Raw genomic sequence first — 22,857 nt, 5'->3', positions numbered from 1 at the left:
TCTTTCTTTCTTTCTTTCTTTCTTTCTTTCTTTCTTTCTTTCTTTCTTTCTTTCTCTGTTTCTCTCTCATACACAGAAACAAATGTTCTGTTGGGGTTACCATGATCTCAGATGATCCATTGTCCAAAAGGACTTTACAGTTGTGATGGAACAAATGTATCTTACTCTTCTTCTTTTTTGCAAGATACCTTACAGTGGATTCAACTCAAGTGCAAAGAGCTTATATGTGTGAGCTATCCCAATTCTGCAGCCTTAAGTGGCTTGTGAATTGCACTTTTCTTTGATACCTGAATCTGATTCGAGCAAAGAATTTATTTGGTTTTATTTACTTTCCACTATGTGTTATTTATAATTTAATTAGTGCTATGATTTTGAGTACCTAAAATGCTGAATTAAAAAAGGGATGCAAAATATCTAAGCTAATCTTTTTTCTCCACTCAAGTAATTACAGTTTAATAAAACATTTTGTTTTGAAATTCCTAGACATTGGCTGTTCAATGTTATTAGTGCATTGCCTTCATACAACAATAGATGGCAGCAGTAGATCTTGGATATAGTACTAGATACAATATAAGGCCTTCATCATTTTATCTGGAAGTCTTCAATAATTTGGGGTGTTTTAAAGTATCCAACATAAGAAAAAAGTTGATGAAAGAAAATAAACATTTTTTTTTAATTTTCTGGATTCAAAGTCAGGATGCATACTGCAACAACTAAATAACTGATTTTTTGGAGCTGTTTCAAGCAGCCTCTTGTAATTTAAATTGTAAACTTCTGGCCTTATGTCACTCTAACAAAGCACACATAAACACAAAAGAAATATATCTTTGTTCTCTTTTCTGCTTTTATATGTGCTAAAGCATTTTCAAATACTAAACCGTATAGTATGCCTTGTTTCCCTTTCTGTCCCTGAAGAACTACCTGCACTAAAATAGCTTTTAATTACTTATGTGGTGCCCTGCTACACACAATGGAAAGTATTGTTTAATAAAGAATAAAACCACCCTTTTATTACTATATCAGAAGTGAAATTAAATGGAATGGTTTCTTTTTCCTTCAATTTCAAAAAAGCATGCTTCTCAAATTAATAAATTAAGACTATACTTTGAATTCTGATACAAGGCTTTAGTAATGCAAATTTATACATTTTTAAGATTAAATTGTAGACTATAATAATACACAGTTATCTAGGATTATCCTTTGAATGCCAGATCAAAGTTTCTTTTTGAAACCAGTAACGGAGATTGATGGGAATGTTAAAATGTTATCTTTTCATATTTATACATTTTCATCAATATGAAACAGCGTGGTTTTGATCTGTGAAAATCTAATCTATTTGGTTATAAAGGTGGCTACTATGATTCATAAAAAACCAAGACATACTGAAAACGAAACTGTTCACAACATTTTTATTATAAAATGGGGAAAGCTTAAGTAATGCCTTATATAGCCCTATTTTGTTTATCTTCAAACCTGTGACTGTTACAAGTGGAAATAAGGGCACTATGTAGTAATTAATAAACAAAATATTAATTTAGCCAGATAAATTATTTGGTATAGGATCTTCTTCATTATTTGTTTATTTTATTTTTATTTTTTTCCCCATTTACGTACATTTTATTTTTATTTTATTTTTAAAATGTTAGAGTACTACCTTGTGAAATTGAAAAATAAATATGCACTAATAAACAAGGAACAGTTTTGGTCTGGAGGTCTTAATTCTCTAGCACAATATCGATCCACTGAGTTGCCCATTTCTCTCTGCTCAGCTGGACCACGGGTTTACCATCAAGAGATCAGGGTCTTTGGACTACTACCAACAACCAGGAATGTATTGGATAAGGTATGAGATGGTACAGCTCCAACAGTCAGTGTTTCCATGGCAACGTGCTGGCAGTCTCCATTAACCAGTTACTTCAGTGAATAAACATGTTTTTTTTTAATTTGTTACCCAGTCCATATGCTGCTTTATCAGTTTCATTTGAATCTTGATTGAGATGCCACACCCTTCATTCCCTTTCTTCACCCATTATTCACACTGACATTGCAAGCTTTTTCTTCATTGCACATGCTCAGTATCCAGCGCTCCCTCTAGTTAAAAGGACAGTGTATACAGAAAAATGAAATGTTCACGCAATATTTTATTTTATGTTAACAGTTTTGAAGGCATGTAATATCCTGTGCTCTTTCTTTTTCTACCTGTGAAATGGCAACAGGATATCAATACATCTAGATCTACATTTATATTTGTTTTTTTTCTCTCTGAGATACAAAATTATATACTGTCATTTTAAATTTCCCCTTCCCAACCACAATCCTTATCTTAGAATGAACAATGCATTGACATAACATAGTATTGAGAAGCTGTTCAATGAAATATAATGCATTGTATGTGCTCTGGTTAGCTTGTGTTTCCAAAGTATGCACATTTTTGTTACTCCGTTTTTAAAAGAACTGGATAAAAATGATATTGCATGAATCTACCTCTCTTTTTAGTATACCACCTTTTATTACGTGTTAGGATTGTGACTAAGAATTCCCATTCAATTGAAAGTAGGTGTTATCTGCAATGATGAATAATTTTTGCTATAGAGATGAATATGGTATCTAAAATTTCCAATTTAAATGTATATGATATTTGTTGATGCTCAGTTTTTACACATTTTGATAACTTTATAAAGATCGGTTTTTGTAACTTTTAAAAAGATTCAGTAGGATGAACTACATATTGACAAATATTTTTATGTTCAAGGAATTGCTTTCAGTGCTGTGGATTGTGCAGATCTAACCTTTATTAATATAATTGTGGCAGTAGTCAATGCAAGCATTTACAGTAAATTAAATATTCCCTCTATATATTTTACTTAAAATATCTGGATTAGGTTGCAATGAATTACCTTTGGAAAAATTACATTTTCTGTGTCCAGAAGTTGATCTTTATAGGAAGAAAATTTTTGGATGGATGCCTTCCTGAAGTATATATTCAGTTTCTATTCTATCAGTATTCAAGGTCATATCTATATGTCAGGGTATCTTAAATCTTTAATCAACTTTTATCTAATTGGATGTATTAGAAACTGATAATGCACACTTGCTTGGAAAAATTACTGTATTTGTGGTAACTTTGATTTTAACTTTTGCTTTACTACTTCATTCACACATATAGATTGATCATGAGTTTCATACTACTAAGTATACCACATTTTTATGTAAAGAATAAATTGGGATAACAGTTTTATATCAGAAGGAATATTTAGCTGTGACTTCACACAGACCTGCAACACAATATGTTGATTGGAAATGTTTTTATCCCATCTACTAACTCAAATTTTCTACTTAGAACACTGTGTATTTAAAATGCAAAAAGATGCATAATCATAATGTTAGAAAACATTATTTGGAGAAGTTTCCTGATGGTGATGTCTCTTGTAATTCCTAGCTTTGGGGAGCAGGTGCAAAAAATCATCGAGTTATATCAATTTTTAAATACCTTCATCTCAAATTTTCCAACTTTCACTAAGTAGCTCAATCTCTGTCCACAGGTATATATTAATTCCAGCATAACAATGCGTTCAAAAGTGTATGAGATATGAATAAATGTATTAATATAAAAATATATGTTGTTTATTGCTTTAGAGAAATTATGAAACCCATCTTAGCAGGTAAGTTAAAATGTGAAAGGGATAACATTCAAGGATTAGCATATATCTAGACAATATACTGTATGTAGATCAAAATACTATAAAATTATAAATAAAAAGAACTATTAAAAGAATTAATATGAAGACATGGCATGGTATCCTTGTGGTAATTGTATATGCTGTCTTTTAACTATTTATAGATTTTATGTATGGTCTTGACTAATGGCTTTTTAATATGTATATATTGGAAAACTGGCCATTAAGGGGCTACATTGTACATATTCAGTAGATCACAATAATTGGTACCATTCTAAGAGAAATGTTATTCTCGTGCATGCTTCATATTAATAGAAGATTATTTATCATGTAGGATCATATGACATCAGTGCCAGCTGGAACTCCTGCCTGTAAATGTATAAAAATTTCCAAGCTTGGTGATTCTGAATTTAAATCTACTATATCCTTTATTTCTAACCTCACATACTGGCCATAAATAGTGATTCATGCTCAGTCAAATTTTCACTGCATTTTAACTGAGAGTCACTTTATTTGTTCTCATGTAGAAGTTTCCACAATCCTACTATCTGGAATCTATCTTGTCTTTAGTAAGTTAAATAAATAATATGTATATTTGAAGGCTACAGCTAAATATTTACCACCAAATAGTTAGCTTTCTCCAGTATATAAAGCAACAAGATAATTGAATCTTAACTTAAAATTTAAAGTATATTAATAGTTCGTTTGTAAATGTTATAATATTTTGTATTTAAAGGGTTTTCTTTAGTCCCAAAACTGATTAATGATATTGTTATTTGTATTTGTGATTGCCACCTGTAGTTTGTTGATGGGATTTCCATTGAAACATAAAGCTTTGTTGAAATTTTTACTCATGCTTTGGTCCAATGATCTGTTTAGAGACAAGATTTCCTTCCTAAAAGAACTTCAATTCAATTCAGCAGATTCTTATTCTCTATTGAAATTATTATTCTTATGAATTATACCATTTGATAGGTACATGCAAATTCCTGATGGAAACATCAAAATCATGTTGTGATGATTTTAGAAATGCTGTACTGTGTTTTTGTTCTGGTACCCCCACCCCCTCCTTTTCTTCTTCTTTTAGGCAATATGTTTATTCATGTGTGTCTATATTTGTGAGTGCAAATGCATTTATGCATTTGCCTCTATGTTCATATATGATGTTTGTGTGTGTTTGTTGTAGGCTTTGCTTTTTTCTATGCTAGCAAAGGTTTCTATCAGAAACTAAAAACAGTAATATAGTGTATATAATTTATAGTATTGTTGATATGCTAGGTAAAAACCCTAACTGAAATAAAGCAGGGAATTTGAGAACTGACAGAACCAAAGTCTCCTGTTCCTTCTATAGTGCAATAATTGTTCCTCTTCCTTGGACTATCACTAGATATTTTGTTAACATTACCAAGGAGATTATTTATTTTGGCCAAATTGGGGCATTATTAGGACAACAGCTAATATAACATAGGAGAGTCAGTTTTTTTCTATTGAGACTCAGAAGTAGAATCTGTCTCACGTGTGCTATTAAAATGCCCATTATAGATTGTCATCAAGTTTAATACTTCCAATTGTTAACAATTCTAATTGCAATTGTGAACAAGACACTAGTATCCTACTCCTGGTTGACCATCCTTCAGAAATCTCTAAGATTGCAAACTTCTTATAGATAGCTGTAGAAGCTATCTGATTCCTTCCTATGTTAGTAACTATTAGCTGTTAATTGTTTTAGGATTTTCTTGCTATTTTTAAATTTCTTTTGTGTAGTTATTGTATTGCATGCTGTGTCAGACCATAATTAAATTTTGATTAATTTATAATAGATAAACTATATACAATATAGTTTATATTATTTTCTTTTGAATAATATATTGTAAATTGTTTTTAACATCAGTAATGGGAAGTGCAAATTATAATACACAACAGCAGAAATAAGGTTTATAGAGATTCTCAGTCATCTAGGCCATGGTTGTCCCACAGGTGCATTTTCAAGAGGCAACTGGACTTTCTAATTTTTCTTTAAAGCCATTTTGCTCCTCATACAAAAAAGCTTCTTCAGCTTTGTTTTTCCCACCATCCAGTCAGAGCTGAAGAAGCTTCTTGGATGAGAAGCAAAGCATCTTCAAAGAAAAACAAGAAAGTCCAGTTGCCTCCTGAAAAAGCACCTTTGGGATAGCAGAAATAATGTTACACTGGGAGTTAACCTTTTTACGAAGCATAAAGATAGATGAAGAAGCTTTTAAAAAGAGGAAATGAGAGGCATTTAAGAAAGAAAAAGTAAGGTCCTCTAGAGAAAACTAACCTAAGGTATTGTTACAATCAGTCATGTATTTCCTGCAGCTCACTATTGATACAGATCAGATCTCAATTTCTGCAGCTGTCAGATGAGTGGACTCCGAGAATTCCCCAGCCCGCATGATCCTTTTGAACATATTTAATATGTAAATGATAATTTAACTTGGACATTCTAGTATTTTCATTTTGGAGGGGAAACATATTAAAAATGAGTGCCTACTTTTAAAAAAATCCAGTTCTTACAAGTATATTTTATTCATTGATATCATCAAATGTTTAATAAAAATATTGTAAGGGAATCTGTAGAGAAGCGCAATATTTTGTCCATTATATAACAGCATTTGGACTGATTAATTTATAATAAAAGAATTATCACATGTCTAGTAGATGGTATAATCATAATAAGATTATGAAGATATTATGTTGAGCTTCAACCTTTGAAGCTAAAGTGTTTTTGTCAAATCACTGTTCTTAAATTCCCCATTTGAAAGATATGAATATGGTGAAATGAAATGGAAGAAAATCTTAGCTTTATATCCTGCCAGAATTTAAATGGGAACATTTCTTCTTTCAAAAGAAAAAAAAAGAAAAAAACCATAGTGAGAAAATTGTCATTCAGTTCTGTGCTGATAGAGACAATGGTTAAATATGTTTGGAACCTAACATTAGTAGAATGACATTATATAGATTTGAGTGTGGAACTTTTATGAACCCAGCTTTATGGTATTATATACAGTATCTTCTATTCTAATGAATTAATTGATCAATTAATTATTGATTATGTCAATTATTCAAGTAATTAATTGACATAAGCAAGATCTATTACCTTGCTCATGTGAATATGAAATCACATATTGATGGAATTTTGAAGAGTGTGGTACCTCGGCACTTGTTAATTGGTTCCAGGAGGCATGATGAGTACTAAAAACAACAAGTACTAAACAAACCACCTAGCTTACCACATGACCCTTTGTTTCAGCCAGCAAAGACTTCCTGTCTGTCCCTTTTCCTATGTCAGCAACCTTCCCATCCTGGCTGATTTCCTGTCCACTCTCTGTGGCAGGGGTTGGTTGCTGCCGGCGTTATGCCGGCTCGGTGTGTGCATGCTTTGCGCTCCACAGATGTGAGTAGTTGCCTGTAAACACTGTCCATGCACAGAACATTAAAAAATACCAAAAAAACATGCTGTGGCGACCAGGTAACTGGTTCAGAGGCATGACCAGCCTGGGTCGCTGCTGGTTTGTGACCCAAGCCAACATTCCACTAACAGTTTGCCTGAACCGGTGTGAACCAGTAGCAACCCACCTCTGTCTTGTGGCCATCCCCCACTTCCTTTTGCAATGATCTTCCTGGGATGGCTGACTTTCTGTCTGTTCTCCACAGGCATCTCCCTCTTCCTTTTGCAGCACATCAAGTACCAAACAAACAATTACTGGGACAATATTTTTGTGTCAAAATGTATCAAGAGTCAAATTCAATGAGTTTTAAAGCAGTCAAGTATTGAGGTACCACTACAGGTCATTTAGTATTAATTGGCATGGAAACATCCGTGGAGTAAAAAAAAGGTATTTATTTATTTATTAGATGTATTATAGCCTCCCCACTCCAAAAGACTCTAGGAGGCTATTATTCATTTGTTAGTTAGATTTATTTCCTGCCTTTTACTGAGGAGTTCAATTATTCTTACCCTTGAAGACATGGATTTATAATTTATTAATGTAACAAATTGTGCTTGGTACTAATTACCAGTGCAAATCTTTTTAAAATAATATATTCTGTTTATTCTGGAAGTCTTACCTCGAGCAAGTGAAAAAAAAAATCAACTGCAGTTTATGGTGTCTATAGGAATATTTTCACAATAATGGAACAGCTTTTCTACTATCTTATTCGAGACCTGGGACTTATTGGCGGTCATATCTAGTAATGATCAGATTTGACCCTGCTTATTATTTTCAAGAATAGTCGAAGTCAATTAGATGCTGGAGAACATCAATAGAAGGTTCTTAGTTGTCTTTGAATTGTTACTTGGAATTATTAGTTCTCTATTTTTTCTTGAAATACACAGCAATTATGTGGAAAGATAAATAAATTTGTTTAGCATGTTGGGTCTTTTAGTCCATGTTTAGTGTATGATTGACTCATAGGAAAATATGCCTAGATTCATTTAGGGTTTAATTTAAACTAGTGCCACAAGTGGCATGCATAGCCTAGTTCTGATCATACCAGTGGTGGGTTTCAAAATCTTTTAGAACCTCTTCTATAGGTGTGGCTTGCTTTGTGGGAGTGGCTTGCTGGCCATGTGACCAGGTGGGAGTGGCTTGGCTGTCATGTGACTGGATGGGTGTGGCCAACTTGTAAAATGTGGTGACACTCACTTAACAACGCTCGTGCTTAGCAATCAAAATGTTGGCTCAGAAACTCTGGCATTTCAAGCACGCAAGTCTTAAAGCTGTCAAGTTACAAGACCCTTGCACCCCTAACCCTTTAGGAAAAAAACCCAGGGGTATTCAAACTTGACAGCTTTAAGACTTGTGCACTTCAACTCCCAAAATTCCTCTTCTCGCTCTTCATTTTGATGATGTGCGGACGGGCAGGGGTAAGAAGCTGGAACAGGTTCTAAACGGCACTGTAGATTTGTGGAACCTCTTCTATAGAAGAGGTTAGAACTGGCAGGAACCCACCCCTGGATCATACCCATTAGGTCACATGACAGGACAGGTAATTAAATCTAGTCTTCCTTGCCTCAGTTTCTATCCAAATTAGTAATTAGGTTTTTTTTTACCATCTTGACAAGGATGTATGAGGCCATTTAAGTTGTTAAATATATTCATGGATAATCATATAAGGATTACTCTTGATGATATTGAAGGTAGATTCACTGAAAGGGCTGTACTTTTATATATATTTATATGATATTGTGTTGGTAACTGAAAACCTGAACACTGTATTTTACAGAAAATGCCAACTTGTATAGTTCAATGAAGACGTCATTAATGAATCAAAGACCAACAAGATTGTACTTAACAGGAAAATGGAGTACTTTATTCATAAATTATGGAAAAACTAGAGCAAGTAAATGAATTTGTATTGTAGAATGATATGTATTTTGGTAGAATGTAGAAAAAAATAGAAAAATGTTGAAACATCCAGATGCTTGCAGAAAAAAACGCATATTTCAATGTGTTATTTCATATTTCAATTGTATGAATTGTTCAGAGGTGGGTTGCTCCTGGTTCAGCAGCGAACCTGTAGTGGTAGTGGCAGGAGGCTCCGCCCACCTGCCCTGCTTCTGCGCACGCACACACAAGCAAACCAGTAGTAAAAAAAATGGAAACCCACCACTGGAATTATTGCATGGACCAAATGCTAGGTGATAGAAGCAAAAATGACTATAAATAAGATGCTGTGTTATTGTGCAGAAGTGAGAATTGGCTATATCAGGATAAACATTGGATATTATCAGAATGGGGTAACTAATCTGTCAGTTGAAAAATGCAAAAAGTAAGGTTAAACCTGCTAAATGAATGCAGATTGAAAATAAATATGAATTATTAGTATACAGTTAGAATGTTGAAGTATATTTGTTAAGTAAGACAGAATGAATGAAAATAAAGTTGCAAAACAAATATATGAATAAAGAGTGAATAGGCCTCAGGGAAGAGAAAAGGTAAAAAAGAAATCCATCCTCAAACTAGATGAGAAGTTTCAAGATAAATGGCAGCATATGAAATGGTGTATGTCTTGGAAAGAAGTATGATTTGCAAAGATAGAAAGATAGGAGGCGGATCTGAAGTTTAAATATCTACTTTAATAGCTGTCACTTCCATGAAAGCCTGCCACTTATGTGATTGGTCAATACAGGATCAACTTTCAACTTAGTTTATTAAGATTTATACAGGAATGAACAACCTTTTAAGCTAATAGCACCAAAGGAAATTGGTAATTGCTCCATATCATCTCTTCTAATATCTCCCAACGCATCATACATAACTTCATATTCTGTACCATCCCAACCTTTGTTTTAGAAAATAGAAAACTTCTCGTTATAAGTCAAAAGAATGCTAAATAGGGACCCTTATAATTTTTTGCTAATGTATTACTACTAATATACTAATTAAACTCCTGCCTTATGGATGTGTCACAGAGCATGATTTTGCTATAGTTCTCACATGTAGGTTCCTTGTTGATCTGTATAGCTAGAAGAGCAAATGGTTGGATTAGACATAAGAGCAAAAGATTTTGATTTAAACAATATGAACTTCAATCACATAGAAATATGAGGATTAATTCATCCTTAAAATCAAAACAAAAGTTGCTTATCCTTGCACCAGGAGAGTGTTGTTCTGGATTGTACTGGAGATTTTAATTTAGACTTTCCTGCCGAAAGAAAGAATTTTTCATGAATCTGGGATTAATATAAAAATGATGTGATGTGAGTCAATCTTTAAATGAACTCCTTTTGTGTTCAGAAATATTTTAAATGCAAATCTGTATGTCATAGAATAGTAATGTATGCCATTCTCTCCATTTGTTACAGAGAATTATATACTGTAAATTCTATCTCTGTAATGTGAATATGATTCCAAATGTCTTCTGCTTTCTATTAAAATATAATCATAAAGTTGGTTTTAAAGCACAACTTTGAAAACCGTTTAGGCCTTTTCCAAGGGCCAACTGTAAACAAAGAACTTTTGGCAAACGATAGCGGTTGGAGTTTAGTATTGTCTTTTCTCCCCAAGATCCAAAGATGAACTTTTATTGCCACTTTCTATCAGTCCTTTAAATATTCTAACTATAAAACTATTAGTGGAACAATTTAGCTTAACTGAATCCACTTGCTTTATAAACTTTGCCCATCTTCTGCTTTTATTACATTTTGGGACTTGATTGCATTATTTTAAAACATAGAGGGCTGTAATACTAACCTGCATTAATCCGATAGATTTAGTTTTAATCTTCTTATCAAAAATGCTCTGGGTATAACTGTGTTTCTGGGTCACTATATAACTGGTTGATTTTCAACAACAAAAAAACAATTGTAAATGTCTCAAGAAGAACTGATGATATGTTTTGAAGTATAATAAAATCTTATTCATATCAGCTCATCATAATAGTATTTCCAACATCTCTGACAACACTTAGCTTTATTGGGTTTTTCCAGTAGTTTGAATCTGGTTTACTATAGTGAGTATTTATAGTTTAGAGACTAACTTTCAGGCCTATTTCCAGGAACTGCAGGAAATTTACATAATGTTTAAAGAGATCCCAAACTAATAAAACTTGGACTGACTCTGAAAGTTAAAAACATGCTTGTTAAGTCCAATGTTACATCAGGTTATTAAATAATTACTTGAATTTATGTACATAAAGTTTAAGTCTTTCCAAAAGTCTCTCTGTGTCTAAATAGGAACTAGGTTGTGGTGAGGAAAATCTAGCTGGAATAATCTAGAAAATGCGTACTAAACCTGTCACCCAAGAAATTCCAGCTCACCCTGGAATTTGGTGGCAATTTAATTCACACTGAGAAATGGCCAATATGATCTGAAGAGAATGGGAAGAATAGTTTGGCTGGAAAAGGTATAAAAAGAGCAACAGGAAATCTTAGTGCGAACTTATGGGAAGGAGAAGTGGTCTGTGTGCTTTTATAGTGTGTGAGCAAGTGCCTAAGTTAAAGGGAAAAGAGGAATAGTAGAGGAGTAGGGAGGGCATGAAGTGAGAGAAAGAGTAAGCATGTTGAGAATATCTCTCTCTTGTCTGATTGTTCTATCAAAATCCAATATTTGTAGCAGTGTGTATTGATGGATACTTTCATTATTTTGAACATTGGCAAATATTTACCTCTCTCATTTGATTAAATTGCATTGAATTTCTATTCAGAACCGAGACCTCATTTGAAAAAGCAGGTTAGACTGCATTTTGTCTGAAACCTGAACCCATTATTCAAAAAAATAATAATAATAGCTTCCAGAAGTCTAACATATGGCATCCATTCAGAGACATGCACTCATACTGTACATGCTTGATGAGATCACACTGCCTCTTTATAGGTTGGATTATGCACTTTGATATGAATTGAGTCATGTAATGGATTAAAGCTTGCAAAACTAGCCAAACCTGGTGGTTGTGGAGGGTGGGGTGGGGTTAATTTGACCTGGGTTGAGGTTTGCTTTGAAAAAGAGGAAAAATGAGAGTCAGATTTGCTATTTCATGCACAGCCTAATCTCATCTATTCTCATTTTATGCCCCTGCCAGACCACCGCTCTTGATAAGGAGAGGCAGGTTTTCCGACGAAGACGCAACCCGGATGTGAGGGGACGTTTTAAGCCACAGCCACCACCTCCTGAACTCAACTCTGAATCAGAAGACTATTCACCAAGTTCATCTGAGACTGTTCGCTCACCCAATTCACCCTTTTAATACATCTCTTCTGTTGAAAGTCTTGACTTAACCCTTTGAGATTTTGACAATTCTTGAAACCATGTACAATTTTTCCATTTGATTTTTGTCTGTATCAGTTCCTTGACAAAGATGCCAAAAAGGAGTTTTATGGTATCTTTATTACAATTGTTTCCTATATGATTGAGATGGTATTTGTTTTCTGTCTAGACTAGCCTTCTGCAGCCTGACACCCACAAATGTGGTGGGACTGTCCTTCCAGAATTTCCAAGCATTCCTATTTCACATTTGAAGAGTACCAGATTGGGGAAGCCTAGTCTAGATTGTGATTTGCTGCTAATATGATCCTCAAAGGGTTAAGGCTATTTTGAGATATACAGTACATATAAATATAAATATATATATAATTTTCAAATGGGGATAACAGCAATGAATGTTTTCATCAATTGAGGTAGGAGCTATTATGCGTAATTTAGCATAAATTAACCCTCTGAGTGCTTAATTTTAATTTTGTCAAGCTAAAATGAGGGCTTTATCGACATTTATTTTTCCCTACAGGTACTTAGTAATCTGATTTAAGTGTTCCATAATCATAAAATACACACTATGATCTTTATAGAACTTGCTTTATGTTCTTATGCAGGGGGACAAAAAAACCCCCACTTAATAAACATGGACATTGGTTAGAATCTTGTGGATTATTTTAAAGGTCAAGAAGATGATGTATCCTATCTGGATTCCAAAAAATATCGATGGCTCCTAAATTTTGCTAAGAAATATGCATCCCATTCTTTACTGTTTCTTATTCAAAATTCTAACAGTCTTAACATGTGTTCTACTTCTTTAAATCATTTCATAGACAGTAGAATTGTCTGAAATCAAACTATTGTGGGTGATATGGCAATAATCTCAAAAATATTGCCTTCAGTCCCCCATTTGTACATTGAAATGCAGTTTCTGGAGGTGTAGTCGAAAGAATGTGCTATGCTCACATGTGCAGGTGCAGACAAAAGACACGTTTAGGAGGCAGCAATAAACACAATCAATTTTACATACTATGGATTCTTCTGTGAATATTATTGAGATGTTAACTATATGCTTATTCTCTTTTCACAATGCTTTGAAAGAAGAACAATTCATTCTACTGAAACTGTAAATCAAGGAAAGGTCTTGAAATTCCAAACATAAATAACTGTTGTTTTGAAAATTACATGATTAGCAATTACTCACCTAATGTGTTTGTAAAAATATATTTACCAGAATTTAGTGAGACTGTGTGTGTATGAGACTGGGATTAAAAAATAAATCTGCAAAGAAATGTTCCATCAGTGTTTCAAAAACACATTTAAATTACATTAAGCATCTTTTTATAGTTTTGTTTTAAATTGTAATATTATTGTAAAATGGTCCATTCACCCATAACTTGAGTTGAATAATAAAAAAAGTTTCATTTTTCAGTTATGCTTTTCAAACTATTATTAACAAATCTTCAGCACAAATATAGAGTATTAAACTTTCACATGTAGAGATTCTTTCCCATTCAGATACAAAAATAATTGGAAAAGAAATGTCTGTTGGACTTTTATTAATGTATTGCTTTATTATGGAAAATATTTTATTTTAAGATAGAGCAATTCCTGCACATTTAAAAAAATACTTTATCCTTCCTTGTCATATGCAACTCAAGATGACAAACATCCAGTTCTCTTTTCACCTATTTTTCCACAATAACAATCCTGTGAGGTGAATTGCCCGAGAGAGATAGTAACCCAGAGATGGGTTTCAAATTTTTTTTGAACCTACTCTGTGGGTGTGGCCTCCCTTGTGGGAGTGGCTTGCCAGCCATGTGGCCTGATGGGAGTGGCTTGCCGGCCATGTGTTTTCTCTCTCTCTCTCTCTCTCTCTCTCTCTCTCTCTCTCCTTCCTTTTGTCTCTCTGTCCCTTTTTCCTTTTTTTCTTTCATCTCTCTCTCACTTTTTCTTTCTTTTTTTCTTTTTTTCTTTCTTCCTTTCTTTCTCTTTCTGTGTGTGTGTGTGTGTGTGTGTGTGTGTCAGTGGTGGGTTTCAAAAAAATTTGAAACATCTTCTGTAGGTGTGGCCTGCTTTCTGGTGGAACCTCTTCTAACCGGTTCGGTAGATTTGACGAACCGGTTCTACTGAACTGGTGTGAACTGGTAGGAACTCACCTCTGTAGTAACCAACCCAAAGTTACCCAACCGGTTTTTAAGACAAAGGTAAAACTAGAACTAAAATATTCTGCTTTCTAGACGAGCGATCAACAACTTGTGGTCCATGGACCACTGGTGGTCTGTGAGAAAATTTTGGTGGTCTGCAGAAAAAATATTTGCATTTTTTATATTACACTAAATCAGGGATCCTCAAACTACAGCCCTAGAATGAATACATGTAATGAACATTTGTGTTGGGGTCTTTTTGTGCAGGTCAGAGGGAGGCAGAAATTATGACTTGGGGTCTGCTTAATCCTCCTGGTGTGGGGCTTTGGGTGAAGGCTGGAGGGAAGAACCACTGGTGGTGAAAAGCCAAAGGATCTTGTTCCAGTGGGACTGCATCATGGCTTGGAACTGGCTGACCATCAGCCCACCAAGCCTCCAGGCACCAGTACCTGGCCTTGCACTCCCACAGATCTTTCCTCTGCTTGGAAAGCCTATGCTCGTAGTCCTCAAAGAGGTGCTTCTACTGAGCCTCCTTCTCGGTAGGGTCTAATTTGAACTGAGCCAGCTATTTTGCCAACTCTTTCTCCTCACGGATGCTTAGCTCCAACAACTGCTTCCTGTTGGGGCCCTAAGGAGCCCATGCGGGGGAGGCGAGGAGTGGCTGGGAGAGGCAAATAGAGACTGGCGGGGTACCCCTCGATGTGAATGACATTGAGTTGGCCACGCCCACCCAGTTACATGACCACCTAGCCTCGTCCACTCAGCCAGTTATTAGGCAGATAGTATTAGTGGTCCACAGGATTTAAAATTATGAATTTATTGGTCTCTGAGGTCTGAAAGGTTTGTGACCACTGTTCTAGACCACCACATTAACTACTACACCATTGCATTTTTCATTGCTTAACTTTAAGGAGATTTAAAAAAAACTATAAATGAACAAGTTGCATAAATATAAATCAGTGAGATAGGCATGTGCAAGCCATGATGTTAATAGTTTTTTAATTTATAGCTGCGAAAATTTGCAATTGACTCACGGATAATCTCTGTGTTTAAACTATGTGTAAATCTACATTGTTTCAATATCTTGTATTATACATTCTCCCCAGAAGGCAAACAATCAGATTCTTCCATCCTTCCAAGGTCAGTAAAATGAGGACCCAACATATTAGGGGCAATATGCTGACTCGGTAAACCACTTATAGAGGGTTGTAGAGTACTGTGAAGCGATATATAAGTCTAAGTGCTATTACTAATGTGGAAAATATCACTCTTGCTCCTAACATTCTTTAGATCTTTTTTCTTTATCACAATTACTTCTTATATTAAAATTTTCATAAATTACAACTATCTAACAAGAAATAATTTATTATTGGGTAATTATCAGTTTAAAATATCTGGAACTCTCTCTTTTTTCTGATAATTGTATGTTTAATTTGGATATTTCTTGATAACCAGCATCAATTTTTGATGGATCTAATCTGATCCTTTCCCAAGCTTTGGCAATATCAAGGAAAACAATCTATCAACCCAAAATTTAGGAGTACCAAATTTGTTTGTAATCCCTAATCAGCATAGGAAACTTCTAAGACTATTAAAACTATAAAAGTGAAAAGAACAAGAAAGTGAATTACATTATGGAAAAGGCAATATAAAACAAAGTTGTTATTAGGCTAGAACAGTGTTTCTCAACCTTGGCAACTTGAAGATGTCCGGACTTCAAGTCCCAGAATTCCCTAGCCAGCGAATACTGGCTGGGGAATTCTGGGAGTTGAAGTCCGGACATCTTCAAGTTGCCAAGGTTGAGAAACACTGGGCTAGAATTTTGTCACTCAAAATCAAAAACTAAGTTCAAAACTTATTGAAGCTTTCTTTTTAATAAAATGAAAAATGAAGTGGACTGGAAAGGCAACATAAGTGGGAACCAACACCCAAGAAAGTAGCTTTGTAGCTTTGAACTATCATTTGGTGGATATTCTTTGACATAGCCTTGCATTTTCTAATTATTCATCTTAATGCATTCTTATAGTACTATAATGCTGAGTTTCTTGCAGTAAATCCTATAATTTTCGAAGTTATCTAGTAGTATATAGGATCTGGCTGCTAAAGACATTTGGATTAAATAGTAATTTTTTAAAAGATTCGCAGAATAAAAAAATTGTATTGCAATATTTTAAAATGAGAAGACATACCAGATTTTTAAAAAGGAAATATCCATGAGCAGAAATCAGGAACTTTTGAATACTCTTTAAGTTAAGTACCATTAACAAATTTATTGATTTTTTTTCCAGCAATAAAATATTTATAACCAAGTATCTCTTTATAAGTAATTTGGGCCTTCTTTTTAAAAAAGGTCTTCCCAAAATGTATTTATTTTATCAATTTATTTTTCACCTTTTATTCATCCGAGCCACCCATCAAGGTGTGTATGTGGCTGACATCCTCCAAAAGCAAATTGCAGGTCTTTCCAAGAAGTAATTATGGGGGAGTTCAACTTTCACAATATTTGTTGAAAGTCAAACTCTATAAAGCAGGAGTCTCCAACCTTCCAAATTTGACTTGGTGAGGAATTCTGCAGTTGAAGTCCAGAAGCCTTAAAGTTGTCAAGGTTGGAGACCCCTGCTGTAAAATCTAGCTCTTTTACAAAACACTTTCTCACCATGTTGATAATATTGTCTTTAAGAAATTCTAAAAAATAGATAAAGTGCTTCTAAAGTGTAGGACAACAAATGTCCCTATTTTTAAAAAGGTAGGGAGAAAGCAAATCTGGGACAACACCAATTCCTGGATAGGTACTAGAAAATTCCAGAGTAGATCATAAAATGTTAAATGTCTAAGTATCTTGAACATAATGTGATCACAATCAGAAGACAATGTGAATTTTTAAAGAAAAAGTCTTACTACAATCTGATTTCATTTTTTAATTAGGACATTTTCTTCTACTGTGGCAATATATTTTGACTTCAGAAAGCATTTTGGGGATAACCATGGCGTTCTGATTTTGCAAACTACTGAGTTGAATAGTTCCATAGTTGGCTTGAAAACTCGTCAGATTGGAGTGGAATGCCTCAAGGTGTCAGCCTATGCTTTGCTACTTGCTTTCGGCTGCCATAGAAATGGGGGGAGCATGGTATTTGGGATGGGAAATAATTGGTACAGGAGGTTAGTTAAAAAGTGAGTTTTGTTCTCACCATCTTCTGCGCATGCTGATGGCCGATGTTTGGAGTTGGTGAAGGTCAACCGTCTTGCATTCCAACCTGATGATACTTCTTGGCGATGCACCCACATGACACCTAAGGGATTTGCAGATTGGGCAATGGATTGGGAGTTGTTGGGGGGAGGGGGATGGGCAAATATTTGATATGTATGCTTTCACGCGTTTCGGCCTTAGACCTTGCTTTACTTCGCAGCTATCTTTTTATAACCAGTAAAAGTACTTTTAATTCTACAAATGAAGTTAAGTGGTTTCTTTCTTGGTTGCTGAAGGAGGCTTGCTTGACACAATTTCATTAGCAAATAAAATAGAAGCAGGGGAAATGTTTACCAGCTTTGCAGGTGACTCAAAATAGGTGGGATGGCTAAAGTTTCATAAAACAGACAAGGCAATTCAAAATGATTTTGATAGGCTAGAGAACATTTTTTTAAAAAATGATGCTCCCTTCAGCATCAAATGTACTAAAACTGGAACGATACAGAGAAGATTAGCATGACCTCTGAGCAAAGATGACATGAAAATTCATGAAGCTTTTCATATTTGTAAAAAAAAATAACTAAAAAAATAATTACAGAGACAGGAAGAACTAATTCCCATTAGCGACACTCAATTATGTTTCTGTGTACCACGTTTTAAGAAAGTATCAGATAAACTAGAAGTGCAGCAAAAATGAAAGTAAAGATGTAATATTTCAGTTAGATAATATTTAGACTTGAGAATATTAACTAAAAAAATTAAAAAAAACTCAAGCACTGAAGTAATATCAAATAATAGAAAAATAAAAGTTGTTTCCTGTTATTCCAAAATGCAGGATACAGAATAATAATTTTAAATATCAGAGAGTCAGATTTTAGTTCAAAGTTAGAGAAATCATCCTAATAACAGTAATTCAACCATTTATGAAATGAGGTGGTGAACTGTCTTTTGCTAGATACATATCCAAGTTATTTATTTTGGTTTATTACACTGAACAGGGTTATGACTTGTTTGTTTAATAACCCCCTTCGTAGGCGTTCAAGGAAACTAAAAATGATTTTTTTAAAAAAAATATAGTATTAAAATAGGTTAAAAACGATATTGAAACCCGTAGAAATTAAAAAGGCGCGACCATCATTATTATGCTGAATACAAAAGGAATGCAAATGCCAACAGAATATATTCTGTTGTTGGATTCAACGTAGGAGAAAATTATGTACTAATGAGACCAGACTTGGAGTCCTATATACAATACTGAGTATCTGAGTAATTATTACTGAGTAATAATAATAATAATAATAATAATAATAATAATAATAATAATAATAATCATCATCATCATCATCTAATGCTGCAAATGGTTTTTGTGCAATATTTTTATACAGTGATAAGTGAGAAATGAGCTATGAAATGGTTGAAGTATTTCCTAACATTGGCAAAGAACTGTTCTACTAAAATAATTAGTACTAGAACAAAGATCACTTAATGTTCTTTTTCCTCTGGATTCACTTCTAAAAGTATGCTGGCTTCAAACACAAATGATTTTAAGACAAAATAATCTGTTCTATGTTTTTCTTTTTTTGTGTTTCACGTTGAGACTTCGGCATACAGCTGTCAAACTCCTGGCTCGCGGGCCAGATGCATCATGTGCTGGCCACACCCATAACCGGTTTAGTGAAAAAGTCCCGATATATCACGTGATGCTGCTCTGACGACGTGAGTTTGATACCCCTGGCATACAGTATCCATTTATTCCAAATCTTGACTTGTATGAAGGATAAGAAAGCTGAGAACATCACATTCTCAATAATCAAAGCAAGGCTTATTCTTGAAAGCAAAATAAAAGTGTCCCAAAGGTGATTTTTTTTCAAGCGGCAACTGGAATCCAGTTCTTGAAAAAGCCATGACCTGGATGAGTGACAATCTCCACAGACACAAAGTAAAATAGGATAAAGATTCATCCTTGGGTAATAAAAGCCCACAATCAGCTGATGGCTATTACAAGGTTAGCATGAAAAGGAAATGTTTCACAATTATTTGTCAAACTTGAAGCTCTAAACTGTTTTTATTTCTAGTAAATGATTGAAAGGGATTGAATGGATGGGTTGAAAGGGGGAAAAACCTGGGAATGTGATTAGTTAACAAATGCTCCATAGTAGAACCTATACAGATGACCCTATAAATCAATCACATCAAACCTATAATACAGCCTTTGAACCAGAAACCACAACAATAACATCCATATATCTGTAATTACTAATAAAACTTTTAAAATGCAATAAACTTACTTAAGATTCTTTATAGAATCTTAATCTATTTTTTTTATTTTTTTAGTTTTGAGTTTGAGTTTTATTAGAATTTGTAGGCCGCCCTTTTCCCTGAGGGGACTCAGGGCGGCTCACATAAAACTGGGAGGGGGGGAATACAAACATCAAGATAGAAACATATAATAAAATGGTAGGCAACATACATTCATCATTCGGGAGGGGTAACTATCCTTATCCCCAGGCCTGACGGGCGAGCCAGTTCTTCAAGGCTATGCGGAAGGCTTGGACGGTGGAGAGGGTACGAATCTCCACGGGGAGCTCGTTCCAAAGGGCCGGGGCTACTGCTGAGAAGGCCCTCCTCCTTGTGGTTGCCAGCCGACACTGGCTGGCCGATGGGATACGGAGGAGGCCTAATCTATGGGATCTTATTGGTCGCAGGGATGTAATTGGTAGTTCTGTATTACTTTCTTAAAACAATGCTGAAATATATTATTCTTATATGCCACCTAATTTGTAATACTTTCTAAGGGTAGAAGTCAACTTATTCTTTACTGGTAAATGTGGGTTCTAGTCAGTAGTCAAAGAAGTGAATGAAAATTGGTTATATTAGAATTACTTTCACCTCCTGGTGCTCTTGTAACAAGGAAAATGTAAGGAGTGCATTGTCACTTTTGTTCAGGTGTAAGAAATTTTACATTTTCTTCAGAATTTCAGGAATGTGTTCTGGGATTATGAAAATATTTTTAAACTAGAATGCTTTACAAATTATTCATATCTGTAATTAATTGAGTTATCCTATCCTATTCATGTTTGTGTTTTGTTATTTGATTTTAGCCAAAAAGCAGCATTTTTATCACATTTTCCTATTGAATGGTTAGTAAGAGTGAGAAAGTAGCTAGAACATATCTGAACCTATGAAACAATATAGTCTTTGGATATACTAAAAAGAAAGATACTCACCTTGGTCATAAATCAGTGTAACACATCAGACTGCATAAATATCCTTATGACAAGTCACATGGTATTCCTTCACAATAATAAATGCAGTCCCTTGTTGTAAAATGTCCATTAATAATACAGATTTCTTCATTCCTGGTAGAAAAGTAGCACTTAAAAGCAAAGTGATTCCTTTGTCTTGATTAGAGGAAGTAAAGAAAAAAGGCCTAACATGCTTTATATTATGGTTATGCTGCATCAGTTATGCAGCTTTATATTACCTCTATTTCCCCCTTACTATCCAGGAATATCATTAAAAAAAGATGTCTAAATCTCTTTCATCATTGTGCCATATTATACCAATTACAGCCATCCCCCACTCCTGTTCACTGCCAACCAAGTGCTTGATTATTGATTTATGTTTTGCTGGCATTAACATTGTAAAAACTTTCAGAAGTCTTTTTTGGATTATGATAGGATGGGATTTTAATTTTTAGATCCCATGTTCTCAAAGTGAATAGCTGAAATGCCTATTGAAAAACTGTTTTAAAGTACAGCTTGTTTCTTTCACTATGAAATTTATAATGAAGTCAATTATTTTGTTTTCCTTATAACCAACTTTGGTAACCCAGAAGAGCAAAAGGAAAAATAACTTTAGTTACATTCTTAAAGTTAAATAGAATTCAGACACTTGTAGATCAGAATGATTGCAAATTATTATTCCTAACGGATTGAACAGATGAGCAAAACATAAGTCACTACTTAAGTGATACATTAAAGAAAAATCACACCTTTATGTTTGCTATTTGATGACAGAAATGAAATGAAATGAACCTGTCCTGTGAAGAACAGTAAAGGATGTGGATAAATTTAGCCTAAAAGGAAAAGCTCAAAAGGACAAGATAAAACAAGCCTTCCAATAGTTGAAGAGCTGTTACAGGAAAGAGAGAGTGGCTTTACTCTCCAGAGTAGGACAAGAAATTTTTTTTTTAATAGGATTTGTATGCCGCCCACTCCCTAGGGACTCTGGGCGGCTTACAACAATATAAAAACATTTAAAATATTTTTTAAAAACAGAATTAAAATCAACACAACATCCATTCCATCAAGTGGGGCTGAACCAATGAATGAAAGCTTTACACAGGAAAAGTCAAACTCAAAAAAAGGAAGACATCCTGCCCATGAGAGCTATTAAGCAATAGAATAGCTTAAACCTAGAGACACGGATGTTCCATCACAGGGAGTTTTCAAGCAAAGATTATTCAGCTATTGGTCTGGGATGGCCTAAGATTTCTGCTCTGGATAGGGGTTTGAACTAGAAGATTTTAGACTAGAAAACTAGAAGGGCCCAACTCTATGGTTCTATGATTCTATATCTAAAAGACCTATAACAAAAGAAACCTATTCATATAGCATGAAACTCAAATTACTTAGAATTTTACCAGCTGAATATATTGACTATTGTTTTCTTAACAATGTAGTCCAATATATGTACAATCTCGAGTGATCAATTGATACAGTATGTATGGTGACTAAAGCAACACTAAGCAGCACATTATATTGTTGCCAAGTTAATAATATTTTTAAATAATCTGAAACTGTATTACACATCAACTTTGCCCCAATATTTCATTTCACAATATCATAATTTCAAAATAAGTCAACATTGAGGGCCGTATATTCCAAGTTAATCTTAACAATAAAGATGTTCATCAGCATATATTAGTGACCAGTTTATGAATTATGAATTATTTAGTTCTTTGTTAACTTGGAGGGTTAATAAAAAAATCACAAGAATTACAATTATATGCAGTACATTTAAATTGCTTGGGTGTTATAAACAATGACATATTCCTTTTGTTCCCTTTCATTTTCTTCTTAAAAATATTTAAATTGAAGACAAATTATATTTGAATATTTCTAAAGCTC

General features: G+C 34.1%; 1 protein-coding gene and 1 non-coding gene across 3 annotated transcripts in view; both read left to right on the top strand.

Annotated features, from left to right (window-relative positions):
* DCLK1 (doublecortin like kinase 1) overlaps nucleotides 1-13,822 on the top strand; it is a 160,130-nt gene extending 146,308 nt beyond the window's left edge. The window contains exons 17-18 of one of the 2 annotated variants that reach the window (XM_014062630.2): nucleotides 1,770-1,843; nucleotides 12,222-13,822. In XM_014062630.2, coding sequence (XP_013918105.1) covers nucleotides 1,770-1,843; nucleotides 12,222-12,279 — 132 coding nt within the window. In that variant the 3' untranslated portion in view covers nucleotides 12,280-13,822. The remainder of the gene's footprint in view (nucleotides 1-1,769; nucleotides 1,844-12,221) is intronic. The other variant, XM_014062629.2, reaches the window with a different exon arrangement.
* A 4,364-nt stretch (nucleotides 13,823-18,186) lies between these two features.
* LOC148044340 (U6 spliceosomal RNA) lies at nucleotides 18,187-18,293 on the top strand. Its single transcript, XR_015697597.1, has one exon. It is a non-coding gene; the product is annotated as a U6 spliceosomal RNA (small nuclear RNA).
* Nucleotides 18,294-22,857: the final 4,564 nt, after the last annotated feature.

This window comes from Thamnophis sirtalis, unplaced genomic scaffold (assembly GCF_051295495.1).
Source record: "Thamnophis sirtalis isolate CommonGarterSnake01/CBP01778 unplaced genomic scaffold, rThaSir2_p1.2 scaffold_8, whole genome shotgun sequence".
Lineage (NCBI taxonomy): Eukaryota > Metazoa > Chordata > Lepidosauria > Squamata > Natricidae > Thamnophis > Thamnophis sirtalis.
Note: the sequence above shows the minus strand (reverse complement) of the source record. Positions and strands in the feature narration are given on the sequence as shown.